We start from the raw sequence: 19473 nt of genomic DNA, 5'->3' as shown, positions 1-19473 counted from the left end.
GCAGCCAGCCAGGCCTGGCCTGGCCGGGCCAGAGTCATCCGCAGCCGGATTTCCGGCTACGGAGAGCTCTGGGTAACCCCCCCCCAAAAAAAAACAACCGCGTACACAAATGGTGGTGGCGGTGGTGGCGGCCATTTGCATTCCTTCTTTTTGGCTGTCTTAATCTACGTAAATATTTACGTAGACTATGATGGCGAAAATCAAGGGGAATGCAAATAGCATAGCGGGCGCTATTTGCGTCCCTTTTTCATTCACCGTTTTAGCCTACGTAAATCTTTACATAGGCTAAAACGGTGAATCAAAAGGGGATGCAAATAGCGCCCGCTACGCTATTTGCGTTCCCCTTGATTTTCGCCGTCATAGTCTACGTAAATATTTATGTAGATTAAGACGGTGAAAAGAAGGAACGCAAATGGCCGCCACCACCGCCACCACCATTTGTGTACGCGGTTGTTTTTTTGGGGGGGGTTGTTTTTATTTTTTGGCCGCCGTAGCCGCCATCATTTGCGTACGTGTTTTTTTTTTTTTTAAACCCACCCCCAACCATGATAGGCTATGTAAAGATTTACGTAGCCTATCACGTCTTTTTTGTCTTTTTTTTTTTAAACCTAGCCGTGATAGGCTATGTAAATCTTTATGTAGCCTATCACGTCTTTTTTTTTTTCCCACAAGCCTGGAAATGGCGGTGGCGGCAGCCGGTCAGAAGACCGCCCACTGCCGGAGCCGCTGCTGGAGCCGCCCGGAAGATCTGCCCCAGGTAAGTCTCGTCCCGGGGGGTATCCGCGGGGTGGGTGGGGGGGTGGCAGGCCGTTCCGACACGGAGTTCGGGGGGCTGAATGCACTGGCATTCGGCCTCACTGAGATCCGTGGCGGAATTCTCTGCCATCCCTAGGTCAAACTCTCTAATTCCCATACCTGGGAACCACCCACCCATAGAGTTCCCATCTTGTCAGGATTCAGTCTCAGTTTATTGGTCCTCATCCAACCCATCACTGCATCCAGGCACCAGTTTAGAACATGCACGGCCTCTCCTGATCCAGATGTTGCAGAGAAATAGGGCTGGGTGTCATCAGCATAGGGATGTATGAATCCTTTACCTGGCTCCGTGCAGGGGGATCCGCGGTGGGGGGGAGGCGCTCCGTCCCTCCCCCCAGAATCCTCCCTGGTCGGCTCTGTGGTGGCTCTGTGGAGCCGCTGGCCAGGGCCATCCGCAGCCGGAGTTCCGGCCGCGGCCGGACTGCTGCGGCTGCAAATGGCTGTTGTAGCGGCCGCCATTTGCGTCCTCCCAGGTTGCCGTGATAGGCTATGTAAGTACGTAGCCTATCACGACAAAAAGTAGGGATGCAAACGGCAGCCGCTACGCCGTTTGCACCCCTGCTCTTTCTGTGATAGGCTATGTAAGTATTTATGTAGCCTATCACGGTAAAGGCAGCCACGCAAGTGGTGTAGTGGCCGCCATTTGCGTGGCTGCCTTTACCGTGATAGACTACGTAAATAATTACGTAGCCTATCACGGAAAGAGCAGGGGTGCAAACGGCGTAGTGGCCGCCGTTTGCGTCCCTGCTTTTCGCCGTGATAGGCTATGTAAATACTTACGTAGCCTATCACAGCAGCCTGGCAGGACGCAAATGGCGGCCGCAATGACGGCCGCCATTTGTGGCCGCAGCAGCCAGCTGAGAGATCAGCCACCATCGCCGGAGCCACCGCCACCGCATCCGCCCCCGGTAAGCTTCATCCCGGGGGGATTCCACAAGGTGGTGGGTGGTGGGAGGCCGTTCTGCCACGGGTTTCGGGGGGCCAAATGCCAGTGCATTCAGCCTCACTGAAATCCGTGGCAGAATTCTCCGCCATCCCTACATCAGCATACAGATGGCATCTTGCCCCAGAACTCCTGAGTGCCTCTAGGGACTTCATACAGATGTTAAATATATGGGGGACAAGATGATCCCCTGTGGCATCCCACAGCATAGTTGCCAGGAAGCCTTGGCACAGTTTCCCAGTGCTACTTTCTGGAACTGTCACCACAAGTAGGAACAGAACCACTGTAGCACAGTGCCTCCACTTCCCAACTCACAGAGCCAGTCCAAAAGAATACTGTGACCAGCAGTATCAAAAGCTGCTGAGAGATTAAGCAGGCCCAACAGAGTCACACTCCCTCTGTCTCTCTCCCACAAGAGGTAATCTATCAGGGCTACCAAAGCTGATTCTCTTCCAAAACGAGGCCTGAACCCAGATTGAAATGGATCGAAATAATCAGTATCCTCCAAGGACTCAGTTGCCCAGCCACCTGGGCACCTTTCCCAGAAAAGGGGTATTAATGACTGGGCAGTAGTTGGTATAAATGTCCAGATCGAAGGAGGCCTTCTTCAAGAGTGGATGCACCACTCCTCCTTCAATGCGTTGGACACCACTCTATCATCAGAGATGCGTTCATCACTCCCTGGATCCACTCGGCCAACCCCTCCCAGCTAGCTCAAATGATCCAGGATAGGCAAGGGTCGAGAGAGTAGGCTGTGGGCTGAACAGCTACAAGTGTCTTATCTATATCCTCAGGCCTCAAAAACTGAAACTGATCCCATACAGCTGAAGCAGACAGTGCATTAGACACCTCAGCAGATACTGAACAGTGTTCAAGTCACCATAAAGCTGAGCGATTTTTAAGTTATAGTTACATTCTTTGAATCACAGACTCTTGGAACTGGAAGGGATCCCATGTGTCCTCTAATGGAGAATAACTTATGCCAAAAGAATTCCTAATGGGAGTTCCAGTCTCTTCATGAAAATGTTAAGAGAAGAAAATTTCACAGCTTCCCTACTCAGCTATTCCTGAACAGTTCTAGTATTGTTTGTTGTTGTTTAGTCGTTAAGTCGTGTCCGACTCTTCGTGACCCCATGGACCATAGCACGCCAGGCCTTTCTATCCTCTGCCCTCTCCCGAAGTGTGCTCAAATTCATATTCGTTGCATCGGTGATGCTATGTAGCCATCTCATCCTCTGCTGTCCCCTTCTCCTTTTGCCTTCAATCTTTCCCAGTATCAGGGTTTTTTCCAGTGAGTGTTCTCTTCGATTAGGTGGCCAAAATATTTGAGCTTACGGGTGGACAAATACGTCAATTTCAGTTTCTCTTTGTTTCTCATTTTTCCAATTTTCAATTCATTCCATCCCATTTTTGCATAATTTTTGCATACTTTTAAAAATAAAAATCCATACATAAATTTGTATGTATTGTCATGCACATTTCGCCTAATATACACAGGTTTGTATGCATTTTTGCTAAATACTGTATATGCATTTTTGCAAGTAGATTTCTTTTTTGTACTCACCACCACCACCACTAACACATTTTTGTGTGTACTTTTCATTAATGTACACATTTGTGTGCATATTTTCTGTTTGGAGAACTGCATCCCAAAATTCTGAGAAGTGTGTCTACTGAAGAATACTGCGTTCCAATTTGTATATTGTTTAAGGAGGTTTGGACCAAACTAAATTCTCCATCATCCCTAACATTGTTAGCCCCTGCTGTTTGACCTAAAGCTATATTCCTGTAGTTCAAGCCCATTGCTTTGCGTCCTATCATCATATTTATTTACTAAATTTCTTACTCTCGTTTCATTATAAAATAATCCCAAAGCAAGGTACAAGCAATAAAACACAGTAAAATAATGCAGCATTAACAACAGCATAATCAAACAGAAGAGAGGAGTAGCAGATAAATAAGTTTACATAATATGGCAGAAGAAAAGCAGAAAATTTAATCAGAAGCCTGGGTAGACATATAGGTCTTTAGCTGGTCTTGAAGCTTGTAAGACTAGGCACCACTCATATATGAGGGGGGAGGGAGTTCCACAGTCAGGGTGCCTGTATTGAGAACGCCCTCTTTCGGGTTGCAGTGTATCAAACTCTAGGCAAATATGGTACCATCAAGAGGGCATCCCCACTCGATCTTAGGAAATGTTGAGCAACTGTTTTCCTTCATTGACTGCATTTTAAAATATTAAATAAGCCAGTATGTCCCCCATCACCCTCTTCCCACCCTCTAAACTAAATACAGACATTCCCTCAGCCTATTCCCATATGACTTGCCATTTAGACTGTTTATAATTTTTGCTACTCTTTGAAGCCTCTTTGACTTGTCAGTGTCCTTCTTGAACTGTTATGCATCAAAATGAGCACAGTATTTCAAATGAGGTCTGAGCAGAGCAGTAGTATTTTTACTCCTGAATCAGGGATATAAACCACTGTTAATGCAATTTAAAATGGGATTGCCCTCTTGTGCCTCTGAATTACATATACTCTTGACTCGTGTTCGTTTTGTTACTATAGCTCCTAAATCTTACTTGTGAATACTACTGCCTAACTGGTCTGCACTAGTTATAGTTTTGCCGTTCATTTTTTAAAACCCGTAGCAGATTATGTTTGTCCTCCCAGCCACTGAGGTTATTGAGATGATTTTGAACTTTTAGGCTATGATCTGTCAGTTTTAGTCTGTCAGTTGCACCGGTTTGGATGCAAACTTGGGGCTTGGATGGGTGCAGAGTTGTCTGCACCCATCCAAGGGGGAAAGGTAGAGTGGGGAAAGGTAGAGTGTATCAAAATAGGTGTGAGGGGCCTTGAAAGAGGTCATGCAGTAATATTCCAACATACTTAAATTGCCTTTTAGCGCATATACTTAAATTTACCTTTTAACAGAAATATTGCTAGCCCACAAAAATATCTTAATAGCATGCCTGTCCACAAATGTCCATATTGGTTATTTGTGGCATTAAAGTGAGGGCAGGGGAGAGAACCAACTTTTGTAAGATTACCCTGACTGTTTGGCTGAAGGGAATTCTTCCTTGCTACAGGCAGCTAGGTTATTTACAAGCCTAGTTTAGCAGCATGTGTATGTGCATGATGGTGACGTGGAATTGGTGGTGCTGAACAGGGCTTTTTTGTCTCTTTTGTGCCCCTCTGTTAAATTAAGGTCTTGTCCACTCACCTTCCTCTGAAATGTATCTCGTTATAAAATGAGGGCAGACTTTGAATAATATAAACTGAACAACTGTGCCTTGTGAAATCCTGATACACATCCTCCTACAATCCATTGTTTCCGTTCTGAGGGTAGTTCTTAGATATTGTCTTTAAGCTTTCAGTATTTCTCCTTCCAGTATTTTTCCTTTCTGATTGGTGCAATTACAATGTTAGAAATAGGGATGTGCGAACTCATCTCCATCCAGGTCCTCCGGATGCCCGCCCAGCCCCTGCCCTACTTGTTGGTCCCTGGACCACACCCAAGCCCCTCCCACGCTCGGTGAGCAGCCTGCACTCACCCCAGCAGCCTCGTCGAGCTCTGTGGTTGCCATTTTTTAAAAAAATGGTGATCACAAAAATGCGTATGTTTTTATTTATTTAATTAATTTATTTATTACATTTATATCCCGCCTTTTTTCCTCTTTAAGGAACTCAAGGCGGTATACATAATCCTCCTCCTCTCCATTTTAGCCTCACAACAACAACCCTGTGAGGTAGGTTGGGCTGAGAGTCTGTGACTGGCCCAAAGTCACCCAGTGAGCTTCCATGGCTGAATGGGGGCTAGAACCCGGATCTCCCGACTCCTAGTCCAACACTCTCGCCATTACACCACACAGGCGAATGCGCATATTCTCATGTGCAAAATGCACGTTTTTGCAAAGGCACACAGTAGGTGTGCGAAAATGTTCAATTTTTGGAAAATGTGCATTTTCGCGCATACTCAAAAACATGCACTTCCAAAGATGCGCATTTTCACATATGCAAATATGCACATACGCAAAGATACGCATTTTCGCATGTGTGCAAAGATGTGCATTTTTGTGATGGCCATTTTATTTCTCAAAAAATGGCAACTGCAAAGCTTGACGAGTCTGCCAGGGTGAGTGCAGGCCATTTGCCGAGCACTGGCAGGGGGCGAGCAGGGATGGGCTTGGTGAGCGGGGCTCGGCGGTGCAGGCAGGAGCGGGTCTGCTGGATTCCCAGACTGAATCGAGCACCTGGGCCATCCCTAGTTAGGAAGTGATTTATTGGCTTCAGTGGGACAACAGCAGTGTTTGTGTGAATGAATAATATCTTCAGTGTAAGACCTCTCTCTGTAGCTGTTTCCATTGACTAAGCTTTATCTACACAAGCTAGAAACAAATCTAGTGGCAAGCTAGATTTGCAAATGCAAGCAAATAAGAATACTTAATTCTAATTAAACATTAGTTAGCTCTTTCAGTTAATGACCTATCCAATTGCTATCACAAGAACTTCAGATAGCTTCTGGCTACTGAGGTGGGAACAAAAGCAACACAATTGTTTCTGTACTTTACCTAGGGATGTCAGAGAATTCTGCCATGGATATCGGTGTGGCCGAATGCCAGTGCATTCGTCCCCCTGAACTCTGTGGCGGAACGGCCTGCCCCCCCGAGGATCCCCCCAGGACGAGACTTACCTGGGGCGGAAGTTCCAGACGGCGGCGGCTCCAGTGGTGGCTTCAGCGGCAGCGGCTGGTCTTCCGACCGGCTGCCGCCGCCATTTGCAGTCTGTTCCCCCCCCCCTTCGTGATAGGCTACGTAAAGACTTACATAGCCTATCACATCTAGGTTAAAACAAAAACAAAAATGCGTACGCAAATGGCGGCTATGGCCGCCGCCATTTGTGTTCCTTATTTTTGGCCATCTTAGTCTACGTAAATATTTACGTAGACTAAGACGGTGAAAATAAGGGAGAACGCAAATAGCGTAGTGGATGCTGTAGTGGATGCCATAGCTGCCGCCATTTGTGTATGCGTTTTTTTTAACCCAGACGTGATAGGCTATGTAAGTCTTTATGTAGCCTATCACGGCTGAATTCAGGGACGCAAACGGTGGCGGCTGTGGTTGCTGCCATTTGCGTCCCTGCTAGCCAGCGGCCGGATATCGGATGATGGATTCCAGGGGGAGGCACAGAGCGCCTCCCTCCCCAGCGGAACCCGGTGGAGCCAGGTAAGCGGGGTTTCGTACACCCCTAACTTTACCTGTCTTTCAAAGAATTTGATGTTTAATACAGATTGTACTGTTGGTTATCACAACTTCAAGTAAGTCTCATGTTATATAACATGCACATTACACTACACTGTACACTTGCAATCATGTAATCTAATAATGTACTGTCAGTGGAATGGTCCCATGCTAGTTTGATCCTAAAACTCACAGCTTTGTGGGCCTAGCTGAATAACTTGTGGTCACCACATGCTCCTGTGATCTACGGATGGATGGTAAAAAGTCACTGGAGTGAGCTTTCCCCCTGTATTCTAGAGTGATTTTTCTGAAAGACATGGAATGCTTGTTTACCTGGAGCACTTGCAGAAGTATATCAACAAAGACAATCTCTGGATTCAGAAGAAATGGTTTTCCTAACCCCTACTTATTAGAGTGGTGTTAAGGAAGCCCTGGGGGCTCATGGGTAAATCCTCTGAGACAATTATTTTAGGATTTAAGCACACCAGGGGAGCCCTCCACTCTTCAACAGTGCAATAGCATGAGGGCTTGGAGAAATAATGCTAGATAGACATAAGTAAGTGGGAAAGTCCTGATTTTTCTGTTTATCCCAGACAAGGGTATAATGTGATTTTTAAAAATGGTTGTTGTTTGAAAGTGTTTTAGAAATATTAGCTTGGACCCTAAGAAAAATTAACCAGAGCCTGAGCCAGGAACGTTCAAAGACTGCTGGAAGAAGAGATGATGGGTAGGGAAGAGAGCAGAAAGTGAGAAGGAAGAACAAAGATAGAACAGAAAGTAGGAAAAAAGCTGGAGAGAGGAGAGCAGAGAGAAGCTGGGGAGAGACAAACAGGCAGAGAGAAGTTGGAATATAGGGGTGGGGGAGAAAAAAGTGAGGAGTGAATAGAAGTTGGCCTGAAAAGGTACTTGGGGTCAAAGGAGGTTATAGAGAAGAGTAGGAGGAGAGTTTGAAATGAGGCATGAATGGGAGTGGACAACAGAAACCAAATCAAGGGACCAGATTATTGAGGAGATGAGAGAGTGGTTGGCTCCCACCAGACTGCCCCTAGCAGCACAATAGGCAGCCATGGTCATTGGAGATATGGATGTTGATATTGCTTGGGATTCTCCCGTAGTCCTGCAAGAGCTGTGAAGCATGAGCAGTAGATGGCAGACAAAGAGTTAAAGGCACAGGACATAATATAGAGATATAAGGCCATAAACGGGAGGCAAGACACCAGTCCTTTCCCCAGGAACAGGGAAAAGAAGCTCGGTAGCCTGAGAACAAAGCTGTATCTCTATAGGCTACAATATTTAGGGCACAGTCCTATTGGGATAGTTGGCCGCCACCAAAGTCGGAGGCAGCTGACTATCCTATGCACAGCCGATCCTCTCCTACGCGCTCTGCCCGCCCTGCTTTTGTGGCCAGACAGCCAATTATTGCTGTCTAGGCAGGACACTTCAGGGGGGGGGGGGTGGGGAGGCTGCATGGCTTCGTAATGAAGCTTTTGTGGTCTCCCTGCTCTTCGGAACACTCTCATTTCATCCTCTCTGCGCTCCGTTTCCAAGCGCAGAGATGGGCAGCTATGCTGCCTACGATGGGGCAGGAGATGGGGTGAGGAGCGTGGTTTCTGGAAATCGAGCTTGGAGTGCTGGCTCCAAGCTCAGTTCCCAGAAGCCAAAAAATCCTATGGCCGTCTAGACAGTGTCTATTGGCCATAGGATTGCTCTTCCCCTGAAATAAAATCAATGTATTACAGCAGTGCATGAAACAATAGATCATAGATCATAGAATAGTAGAGTTGGAAGGGGCCTATAAGACCATCGAGTCCAGCCCCCTGCTCAATGCAGGAATCCAAGTCAAAGCATCCCTGACAGATGGCTCTTCAGCTTTATCTTGAATGCCTCCAGTGTGGGAGAGCCCACCATCTCCCTAGGGAATTGGTTCCATTGTCGTACTGCTCTAACAGTCAGGAAGTTTTTTCTGATGTTCAGCCAGAATCTGGCTTCCTGTAATTTGAGCCCATTATTCCATGTCCTGCACTCTGGGATGATCGAGAAGAGATCCTGGTCTTCCTGTCTGTGACAACCTTATGATAATGCTTCTTTTTTGTTTATGCTATTACATACTGTGATATCCCAACAGGTTGAAAGCCAGTATACTGCTTTGTCTAGAGAGCTAGTTTGGATCTGGGAAACCAATTTTCCTTTCAGTCCTGAAACCCTCTGGATGACCTTGGGTTATCTCAGCCTGACCTATCTTGCAAGGATAAAATAACATTGCCAGCTTCCTTGCAGGAAGAGCAGGATTAATACGATAAACAAAATAGTCTCAGGTTTCTGTTTGGGAAGGTTAAATAAATGTTGTTTGTATATGTATGCAGATTTGAAACATTATGTTATTTCAACAGAATATTGCTGTTGAATAACAGTCTTAACTTATAACTGGGTACAAATTACTGATGTATTTATGCGGAGTGTATTTGGGAATACAAAATGCAATATGAAAATTGTGTCAAGTAATTCTTGATGGCAAGGATTAAGTTTGACACTGTACATTAACCTCCAACAGTGAATGTTGCACATGTCATTACCACTTCCTCTGATTATATTTGCAGTGTGTTATATGCAAAACACTCAGAGGTTTTTAAGCCTGATCCCACAGTCAGGAGATACTAAAATGGACAACTGCAACTACTAGAGTCTTGCATCAGCCACCATATGAAACATGATTTATTACACCTGCAAAAGTAGATAAGAAGAACTATATGGTTTCAGATGCATGTGTCATAGTTAGCAATCTGAAGGAAATGGCAACCCACTCCAGTATTCTTGCCAAGAAAACCCCATGGAACGTATCACAAGGCTAAAAGATATGACGCTGGAAGATGAGCCCCTCAGGTCGGAAGGTGTCCAATATGCTACTGGGGAAGAGCAGAGGGTATTTCCAAGTAGCGCCAGAAAGAGTGAAGCGGCTGGGCCAAACCCGAAAGGACACTCAGCTGTGGATGTGTCTGGCGGTGAAAAGAAAATCCAATGCTGTAAAGAACAATATTGTTTAGGAACCTGGAATGTCAGATCAATGAATCAAGGTAAGCTGGAGGTGGTCAAACATGAGATGGCAAGATTGAACATCGACATCTTGGGAATCAGCGAACTAAAATGGACAGGCATGGGCGAATTTAATTCAGGTGACCATCATATCTACTATTGTGGGCAAGAATCCCTTAGAAGAAATGGAGTAGCACTCATAGTCAACAAAAGGGTGGGAAAAGCAGTACTGGGGTACAATCTTAAAAATGATAGAATGATCTCAGTACGAATCCAAGGCAAACCATTCAACATCACAGTAATTCAAGTCTATGCCCCAACCACTGAGGCCGAAGAAGCTGAGGTTGATCGGTTCTGTGAAGACCTACAACACCTTCTAGAACTAACACCAAAAAAAGATGTCCTCTTCATCATAGGGGATTGGAATGCTAAAGTAGGAAGTCAAGAAATCACCGGGATAACAGGCAGGCATGGCCTTGGTGTACAAAATGAAGCAGGACAAAAGCTAATAGAGTTTTGCCAAGAGAACATGCTGATCATAGCAAACACTCTTTTCCAACAGCACAAGAGGCGACTCTACACATGGATGTCACCAGATGGTCAATATCGAAATCAGATTGATTATGTCCTTTGCAGCCAAAGATGGAGAAGCTCCATACAGTCAGTAAAAACAAGACCTGGAGCTGACTGTGGCTCAGATCATGAGCTGCTTCTTGCAAAATTTCGGCTTAAATTGAAGAACGTAGGGAAAACCACTAAACCGTTCAGGTATGACCTAAATCATATCCCTGATGAATATACAGTGGAGGTGAGGAATAGATTTCAGGGATTAGACCTGATAGACAGAGTGCCTGAGGAACTATGGACGGAGGTCCGTAACATTGTTCAGGAGGCAGCAACGAAATCCGTCCCAAAGAAAAAGAAATGCAAGAAAGCCAAGTGGCTGTCTGATGAGGCTTTACAAGTAGCTCACGAAAGAAGGGAAGCGAAAAGCAAAGGAGAAAGGGGAAGATATAGCCAACTGAATGCAGAGTTCCAGAGAATAGCAAGGAGAGACAAGAAGGCCTTCTTAAATGAACAATGCAAAGAAATCGAGGAAAACAACAAAATGGGAAAGACTAGAGATCTCTTCAAGAAAATTGGTGATCTCAAGGGAACGTTTTGTGCAAAGATGGGCATGATAAAGGACAAAGAAGGCAGGGACCTAACAGAAGCAGATGAGATTAAGAAGAGGTGGCAAGAATACACAGAAGAACTATACAGGAAAGATCTGAATGTCCCTGATAGCCATGATAGTGCGGTCACTGAACTTGAGCCGGACATCCTCGAGAGTGAAGTCAAGTGGGCCTTAGGAAGCATTAGTAACAACAAGGCTAGCGGAGATGACAGTATTCCAGCTGAGCTATTTAAAATCCTAAAAGATGATGCTGTTAAAGTGCTGCATTCAATATGCCAACAAATCTGGAACACTCAACAGTGGCCACAAGACTGGAAAAGGTCAGTTTACATTCCAATTCCAAAGAAGGGCAACGCCAAAGAGTGTTCAAACTACCTCACAATTGCGCTCATTTCACATGCCAGCAAGGTGATGCTCAAAATCCTACAAGCTAGGCTTCAGCAGTATGCGAACCGAGAACTACTGGAAGTACAAGCTGGGTTTCGAAGAGGCAGAGGAACTAGAGATCAAATCGCCAACATTCGCTGCATCATGGAGAAAGCAAGAGAATTCCAGAAAAACGTCTATTTCTGCTTCATTGACTACGCTAAAGCCTTTGATTGTGTGGATCACAACAAACTGTGGCAAATTCTTAAAGTGATGGGAGTACCAGACCACCTTACCTGTCTCCTGAGAAACCTGTACGAGGGTCAAGAAGCAACAGTAAGAACCAGAGATGGAACAACCGATTGGTTCAAAATTGGGAAAGGAGTACGACAAGGCTGCATATTGTCACCCTGCTTATTTAACTTATATGCAGAGTACATCATGAGAAATGCCGGGTTGGATGAATCACAGGTCGGAATTAAGATTGCCGGGAGAATTATCAACAACCTCCGATATGCAGACGATACCACCCTAATGGCAGAAAGCGAAGAGGATCTCAAGAGCCTCTTGTTGAGGGTGAAAGAGGAGAGTGCAAAAGCTGGTTTGAAACTCAACATTAAAAAAACTAAGATCATGTCATCTGGCCCTATCACTTCCTGGCATATGGAAGGGGAAGAAATGGAAGCAGTGACAGATTTTACTTTCTTGGGCTCCAAGATCACCGCAGATGGTGACTGTAGCCATGAAATTAAAAGACGCTTGCTCCTTGGGAGGAAAGCTATGGCCAACCTAGACAGCATAGTAAGAAGCAGAGACATCACCTTGCCGACAAAGGTCCGTCTAATCAAAGCTATGGTTTTCCCAGTAGTAATATATGGCTGTGAGAGCTGGACTATAAGGAAGGCTGAGCGCCGAAGAATTGATGCTTTCGAACTGTGGTGCTGGAGAAGACTCTTACGAGTGCCCTGGACTGCAAGGAGGTCAAATCAGTCCATCCTAAAGGAAATCAACCCTGAGTGCTCATTGGAAGGACAGATAATGAAGCTGAAGCTCCAATATTTTGGCCACCTAATGCGAAGAGAAAACTCCCTGGAAAAGACCCTGATGCTGGGAAAGACTGAAGGCAAAAGGAGAAGGGGACGGCAGAGGATGAGATGGCTAGATAGCATCACGGATGCAATGAATATGAACTTGAGCACGCTCCGGGAGAGAGTGCAGGACAGGAAGGCCTGGCGTGCTGTGGTCCATGGGGTCACGAAGAGTCGGACACGACTGAACGACTGAACAACAACAACAAAATGATGTGTAAGAACTATAGTGAGAGACCTTGCAAAATACAGCTCAAATTAATGCTGAAAAGATGAAGATGTTTATATATTATTTTTTATTATTATAAGCAAGATTCAGAGCAACAGTATTTAAATAGAATAAGCTCTTACTATGATCAGTTCTGAACATTAGGAATTGTAAACTGATTTCTTTAAAATAAACCAATAGGAAGGTATGGAAATGTGAAAGGTTGATTTATTATAAATATATGGTGCAGTATTTTTCATTAAAATACTGCAGAACTCTTTTTTGCATGTGTGCCCTGTTGTGTTTTAGATATGATGCACAGTAGATTGTCCAGTTGTCCAATGTGAGGGTCAGGTGGAATTACTTCTGCATTTATATCTATCACGCTAAGATAACAAAGATGATTTTCAGGTTGGCAAGAAGCAAGGCACTACAGTTCAACAAACAGAGCTAGCTTAGAAATGTATTTATGCTGTGGTTCTTTCTTATCTTTCTGTACTGGTGTCCTTATATTAGCATTCCTTCTTTATGTTCTAAAATGGGAAGAGGGTAGGTGTAACTTACAAGTTGGTTTCATTCCATTTTGTCTCCTAGGAGAAAGAGAAGTTGTATGTAGAACTGAAACACATCTTAGCTCGTCAGCCAGGACCAGAAGCAGCAGAACAGTTGCAGTTGTATCGGCATACCCTGCGGGAGAAGACCAAGCAACTTAAAGTAGGAGTTCTTTCCAAAAATTCATTATAGAAATAGGTCTACATTGTACTCCCCCAGCCCCAGGAAGTAAAAAGTCATTATTATCAGGCACAGGAAGACTTGTGCTCTAAAAATTCCTCTGAAGTTGAGGAAGTATTCATTTATCTCTTTTTTTCACTACACCATGAGTTTCACCACAAAGAAGCAATTATTATTTACTTATTTTAGTTATTTATTATTACATTTATATCCCGCCTTTTTACTCTCGCAAGGAACCCAAAGTGACTTACATGATCCTCCTCCTCTACATTTTATCCTTACAACAACCCTGTAAGGTATGTTAGGCTGAGAGTCAGCGACTGGCCCAAAGTCATCCAGTGAGCTTCATGGATGAATGGGGACTACAACCCAGATCTCCTGAATCCCAGCCCAGCACTCTACCCACTACATCACACTGGTTCTCTTATTATGTACGCTTTGGCCCGTGATAGTCTAGTACAAGAATAGAGACAATGCATATACACAAATTAAGGGCATAATCCTATGCTTGTTTAGACAGAAAACATCCTACAGCTCCTAGAATTCCTCAGCCAGCCATGCTTACTGGGGAATGCTGGGAGTTGCAGGACTTTTTTTTGTCTAAACATGCATTTCATCACACTCTAAGGCTTTCAGCAGTTGGGTGCAAATAATAATTCATGTAGTAATATGTGAGAAGGGATCACATTTTGTTACTTGATATGGAGCAGCAGATGTCTCCCACATACACAAGGCATGCTGCGTAGTTCTCAAGGCAAAGCAAGTTGTTTTGGCATTTCAGGCAGAAAATCCCACAAGCACTTGTCTCCCTGCCTGGCAGCAACTAACAATTTGCTGCCCTTTTATGACATCCAAACTCTGCTGCCTGAGGTGACTAACTCACTCTGCCTAATGGGAGGGCTGGCCCTATATATGAGGGCAATGTGATTTACAGTCCTCACTTCAATTACTTTTCACAACACATCAGCAGCTATTACTTATCATAGCTAAATGGAACCTTCATGATTGGAGACAGCATACCTCTGAATACCAGACTGGCAATGCAATCTTATGCATATCTACTTAGAAGTAAGTTCCATTGTGTTCAATGGGACTTACTGTCAGGTATAGGATTGCAGCCTAAAAATACCAGATGCTGATGACAAGCAATGGGGTTGGTGGTGGGGATGGTGTTGCCTTTGTGCCCTGCTTGTGGGGCTCTAGGAAGTATTCTAGATGGCCAAATTAGAAACAGAATACTGGTCTAGATGGAGCTTTGTTCCAATACAGCAGACCTCCTCTTACATTCTTAACTCTTTAAGCCGATTACAAACCAGTAAGCATAGAAAAAAATAATCTTTTGGCTTATAGCAGTGAATCACATGAAGTATGCTTTTAGAGAAATTTCCATAAATTCTTTACACATGATTTGCTGAAGAAAGCTAGTGTGTAAATTTCTTAACTGTGTTGAGAGTAGCATTTTGTGGTATAATGTTTGTTTATAAAATTAAGAAATGAAAATCTAATTAGAGCATTAATTTACAGCCTATTACTATAAATGTGCATCCCACTTGGGCCTTTGGAGACAGTGCCAGAATTTTGTATGAGACTTAATTTATTTTTTAAATGAGCAAGATTTTCTAATGTGCCAGTCAAAACCATTTTCCTTCTGTCCTTAACAAGCTAGCAGAAATGGATTGAGAAAACATTTCTAAATCCTTCATCTTTTTCTAACAGTACATCCTTGTATATTAGTCTCGCATCTTATTAGGGGGCTGACAACAGTAATCTCTCTTAAACCCTTGTCCCTGTAAGGCAGGATTTCCTTGGTGAGAAAAGCTTGTTTATGTCTTCTGGAATCACTTGAAGCTCCATGTTAAGAAGCAACATGGGTTATATGTAATGTGGTGCTCTTCCTTCATTTTTATTGGCATGAAAATGTAATAGAGTATACTCTGAATTTTTTTTTCTGTCCATGCATACTAAGGATGTCTGCAAGAAACAAAAATCTTAACCACTTGCCATAGATGGTAGTAACTAGGGATATAGTGTATACCAAGGATAGGAGATGGCCATCAAGGTTTTTTATATTGATTCAATGTATTATGCATTTGATAAAATATGTTTGATAAAACCTAGCAGTTACATATGTGTTTAAAGTTTATGGCTCTCATAGCTATAAAACTGGCTTGGGAACATAAAATAGCAGTATATGCTAATATCTGAGAAACAAGGAGAGAAGTATGAAAGGTCATTTTTTTCTAATCCTTATGACATCTAAGCTGTTTTAAGATTTGCCATGACTATCTTAAGGTTTTTCATATTATCAGAATGTCACAGCCATTCTGCTGACAAGCAACACAGTATACCTGTGCATGTAATATGTTAATTAAAATAGCCTATATGTCACAACTATGCTATTAATATTAGTACTAATGTAACTAAATGAAGCAGATCACCCAGACTCTACTGGCTCATATGTTTCTAATGTTTTCCATTCAGGTTCTAGCTTTTTGTTAAATTTTTGTCATGTAGATTTCAACCTTTCTGTACGCAGGCTTCTGGTTGGTTTACCTGCATATTCCAAGTGAATGCTTTCCATAAGTATTTTTTGTGAAAGATACATTATTTCTGGGAAAGTGTTTTTGTTAGTTTAATGTGCAAACAGATTCTCATGGCTAAATGCTGGTGTGATGCTAATATGTGAAAAATATTACCGAAGATTTAATGCTGACAATATGATTTTATTTATTTATTTGTTTGTTTTATTTAGAACATTTCTTGGACACCTTTCAGGGCAGAACCGTTCCCAAGGTGGCTTACAGCAATGAAATACATAAAAACAATTAAAATATTAGAAGTGATAAAAACAGCAATAAAAGCGATAGGGTTTTTACTGTAACAACACTACTATCCAGATCTTAACAACTGAGCAGACTCATTTGAAAGCAAGCAGTCTTTCAAGTATCTTAGTGCTATGCAATTTAGGGCTTTAAAGGTCATATCTAGCACTTCAGATTGTGTCCAGAAACAGACTGGAAGCCAGTGTAGCTGTTATGACAAGGAAGTAACATAATCCCAGTTTGGCTGTCACAAGGTGTCCTCACATGAGGCAGAAATCCTTCACCCTATCAGGCTTTCTTCTTCCGGAGTCTTTCTGGCATCACGATCGGCACAACAAACGTGCCTCACCCTTTTGGGTTTTTTTTTTGGCCATTTCCCTTGTGCGGAAGTTCCCTGTGTTCCGTTTATACAGCCACTAGATGGTGCTGCGACATTACGGCGATATCGTGCATTCCCAGAAATACATGTCCTCTTTAATGGTGGTATAATTTATTACTGCATTATCGGTGAGTTAAATAATTGTGGGTTAACCCAAAAAACTTCAGGAGAGGCACTAGAAGATGACGACATCATGAAAAGGACCCACAAATTTCCATGAGTGACCCACCACGATTGTATGATAAAAGCCACATGTAATGGAGCCCACATTCTGCAGCAGCTGAAGTTTGTGAAGATCTTTCAGGGGCATCCCCACATACAGTGCATCATAGTAGTCCAATCTGGATGTAATTAAGGCATGGGTCACTGTGCCAGATTTGACATCTCTAAGAATGGGTGCAGTTGGTGCAGTAATCTTGAGCTGGGAAAGGCACACCTGACCATAGCTGACAGCTGAGCATTCAAGTTTGACATTGGGTCAAGAAGTACCTCCAGACTGTGAACCTGAGACTTCAAGAAAAGTGAAACCCCATCCCAAACAGGTTACATTCCTACTTCCAGATCAGCCATTCTGCTGACCAGCAACACCTCTGTCTTGACTGGATTGAGCTTTAATTTGTTCACCCTTATCCAGCCAATTACTGACCTCAGACACTGGTTCAGAACCTCAACAGCTTCCCTGGAATCAAATGGAAAGCAGAGAGAGAGAGTTGGGTGACATTAGCATACTGACAGTTCCACATACCAATCTCCAAACACCCCCATTAGTTTCATGGAGATCTGAAGAGGGGACAAGTCCTGCAGGACTCCACAGTTTAATGGAATGGTGATGATCAGCAATCTCTCAGTGACACTTTCTGTAACCCACCCTCCAGGAAAAAACCTGATCCACTGTAGGACAGTGCCCCCAAATCTCATCCTGGCTGGGTAATCCAGAAAAATACCATGGTTTATGGTTTCAGAAGTTGCTGAAAGGTTCAGCAGAACCAATAATGACACACTTGCCCAGTCCAATTCTAGGTGTAGCTTGTCTACTAGGGTGACCAAAGCTGTCTTCATTTCATAGCTGAAGCTAGATTGAAATGGGTCTAGATTGCCTGCCAAAAAACTAGACTTGAGAAGCCACCACATGCTCAAGCACTTTGCCCAAGAATGGAATATTAGAGACTGGCTGGAGGTTATCCAGCATGGGTGAGGTTCAAGGTATTTCCCCCCTTTTCTATAAAGGATTTATTTATTTAGACTTATTAGCCGCCCATTTGGCCAGCTACCCGGCCACTCTAGGCAGTGTACAATACAAATAACAACATAAAATACAACAAATTTACATAATCAACTGAACAAGCACATGGCTCTAAAAATTGTCTTAGCATTCAGCAGTCCTCAAATCCACTCATCCAATCTCCCCCTGGCAACCTTAATAAGACAGAATGGGCACATATGTTAGGCCTTGCCCCTCCAAGAATCCTATCCACATTCTACAAATTGAATGTATCCATAACAACTGGACAGGTAATTTCCAAAGGTACATCCTGATGACCAGCTCTAATGATGATGGCACCCAAGTCTGACTGAATCCATGTGACTTTATCCACAAATTGTATAATAAATTAGTTACGGCTTGTTGTTGTTGTTGTTCAGTCGTGTCCGACTCTTCGTGACCCCATGGACCATAGCATGCCAGGCCTTCCTGTCCTGCGCTCTCTCCCGGAGCGTGCTCAAGTTCATATTCATTGCATCCGTGATGCTATCTAGCCATCTCATCCTCTGCCGTCCCCTTCTCCTTTTGCCTTCAGTCTTTCCCAGCATCAGGGTCTTTTCCAGGGAGTTTTCTCTTCGCATTAGGTGGCCAAAATATTGGAGCTTCAGCTTCATTATCTGTCCTTCCAATGAGCACTCAGGGTTGATTTCCTTTAGGATGGACTGATTTGACCTCCTTGCAGTCCAGGGCACTCGTAAGAGTCTTCTCCAGCACCACAGTTCGAAAGCATCAATTCTTCGGCGCTCAGCCTTCCTTATAGTCCAGCTCTCACAGCCATACATTACTACTGGGAAAACCATAGCTTTGATTAGACGGACCTTTGTCGGCAAGGTGATGTCTCTGCTTCTTACTATGCTGTCTAGGTTGGCCATAGCTTTCCTCCCAAGGAGCAAGCGTCTTTTAATTTCATGGCTACAGTCACCGTCTGCGGTGATCTTGGAGCCCAAGAAAGTAAAATCTGTCACTGCTTCCATTTCTTCCCCTTCTATATGCCAGGAAGTGATAGGGCCAGATGACATGATCTTAGTTTTTTTAATGTTGAGTTTCAAACCAGCTTTTGCACTCTCCTCTTTCACCCTCAACAAGAGGCTCTTGAGATCCTCTTCGCTTTCTGCCATTAGGGTGGTATCGTCTGCATATCGGAGGTTGTTGATAATTCTCCCGGCAATCTTAATTCCGACCTGTGATTCATCCAACCCGGCATTTCTCATGATGTACTCTGCATATAAGTTAAATAAGCAGGGTGACAATATGCAGCCTTGTCGTACTCCTTTCCCAATTTTGAACCAATCGGTTGTTCCATGTCTGGTTCTTACTGTTGCTTCTTGACCCTCGTACAGGTTTCTCAGGAGACAGGTTAGGTGGTCTGGTACTCCCATCACTTTAAGAATTTGCCACAGTTTGTTGTGATC

The 19473-nt window shown here is 43.8% G+C and overlaps 1 protein-coding gene across 1 annotated transcript in view; it reads left to right on the top strand.

Moving 5' to 3' along the window:
- The window catches only part of CFAP58 (cilia and flagella associated protein 58), a 142798-nt gene that overhangs the window by 106339 nt on the left and 16986 nt on the right, over positions 1–19473 (top strand). The window contains exon 16 of the mRNA XM_084846372.1: positions 13462–13581. Within this exon, the coding sequence (XP_084702498.1) occupies positions 13462–13581 (120 nt within the window). The remainder of the gene's footprint in view (positions 1–13461; positions 13582–19473) is intronic.

This window comes from Heloderma suspectum, chromosome 3, assembly GCF_057233095.1.
Source record: "Heloderma suspectum isolate Gila_16-S chromosome 3, 16-S_ref, whole genome shotgun sequence".
Taxonomy (NCBI): Eukaryota; Metazoa; Chordata; class Lepidosauria; order Squamata; family Helodermatidae; genus Heloderma; species Heloderma suspectum.
This window is presented reverse-complemented; position numbering and strand designations above follow the sequence as displayed.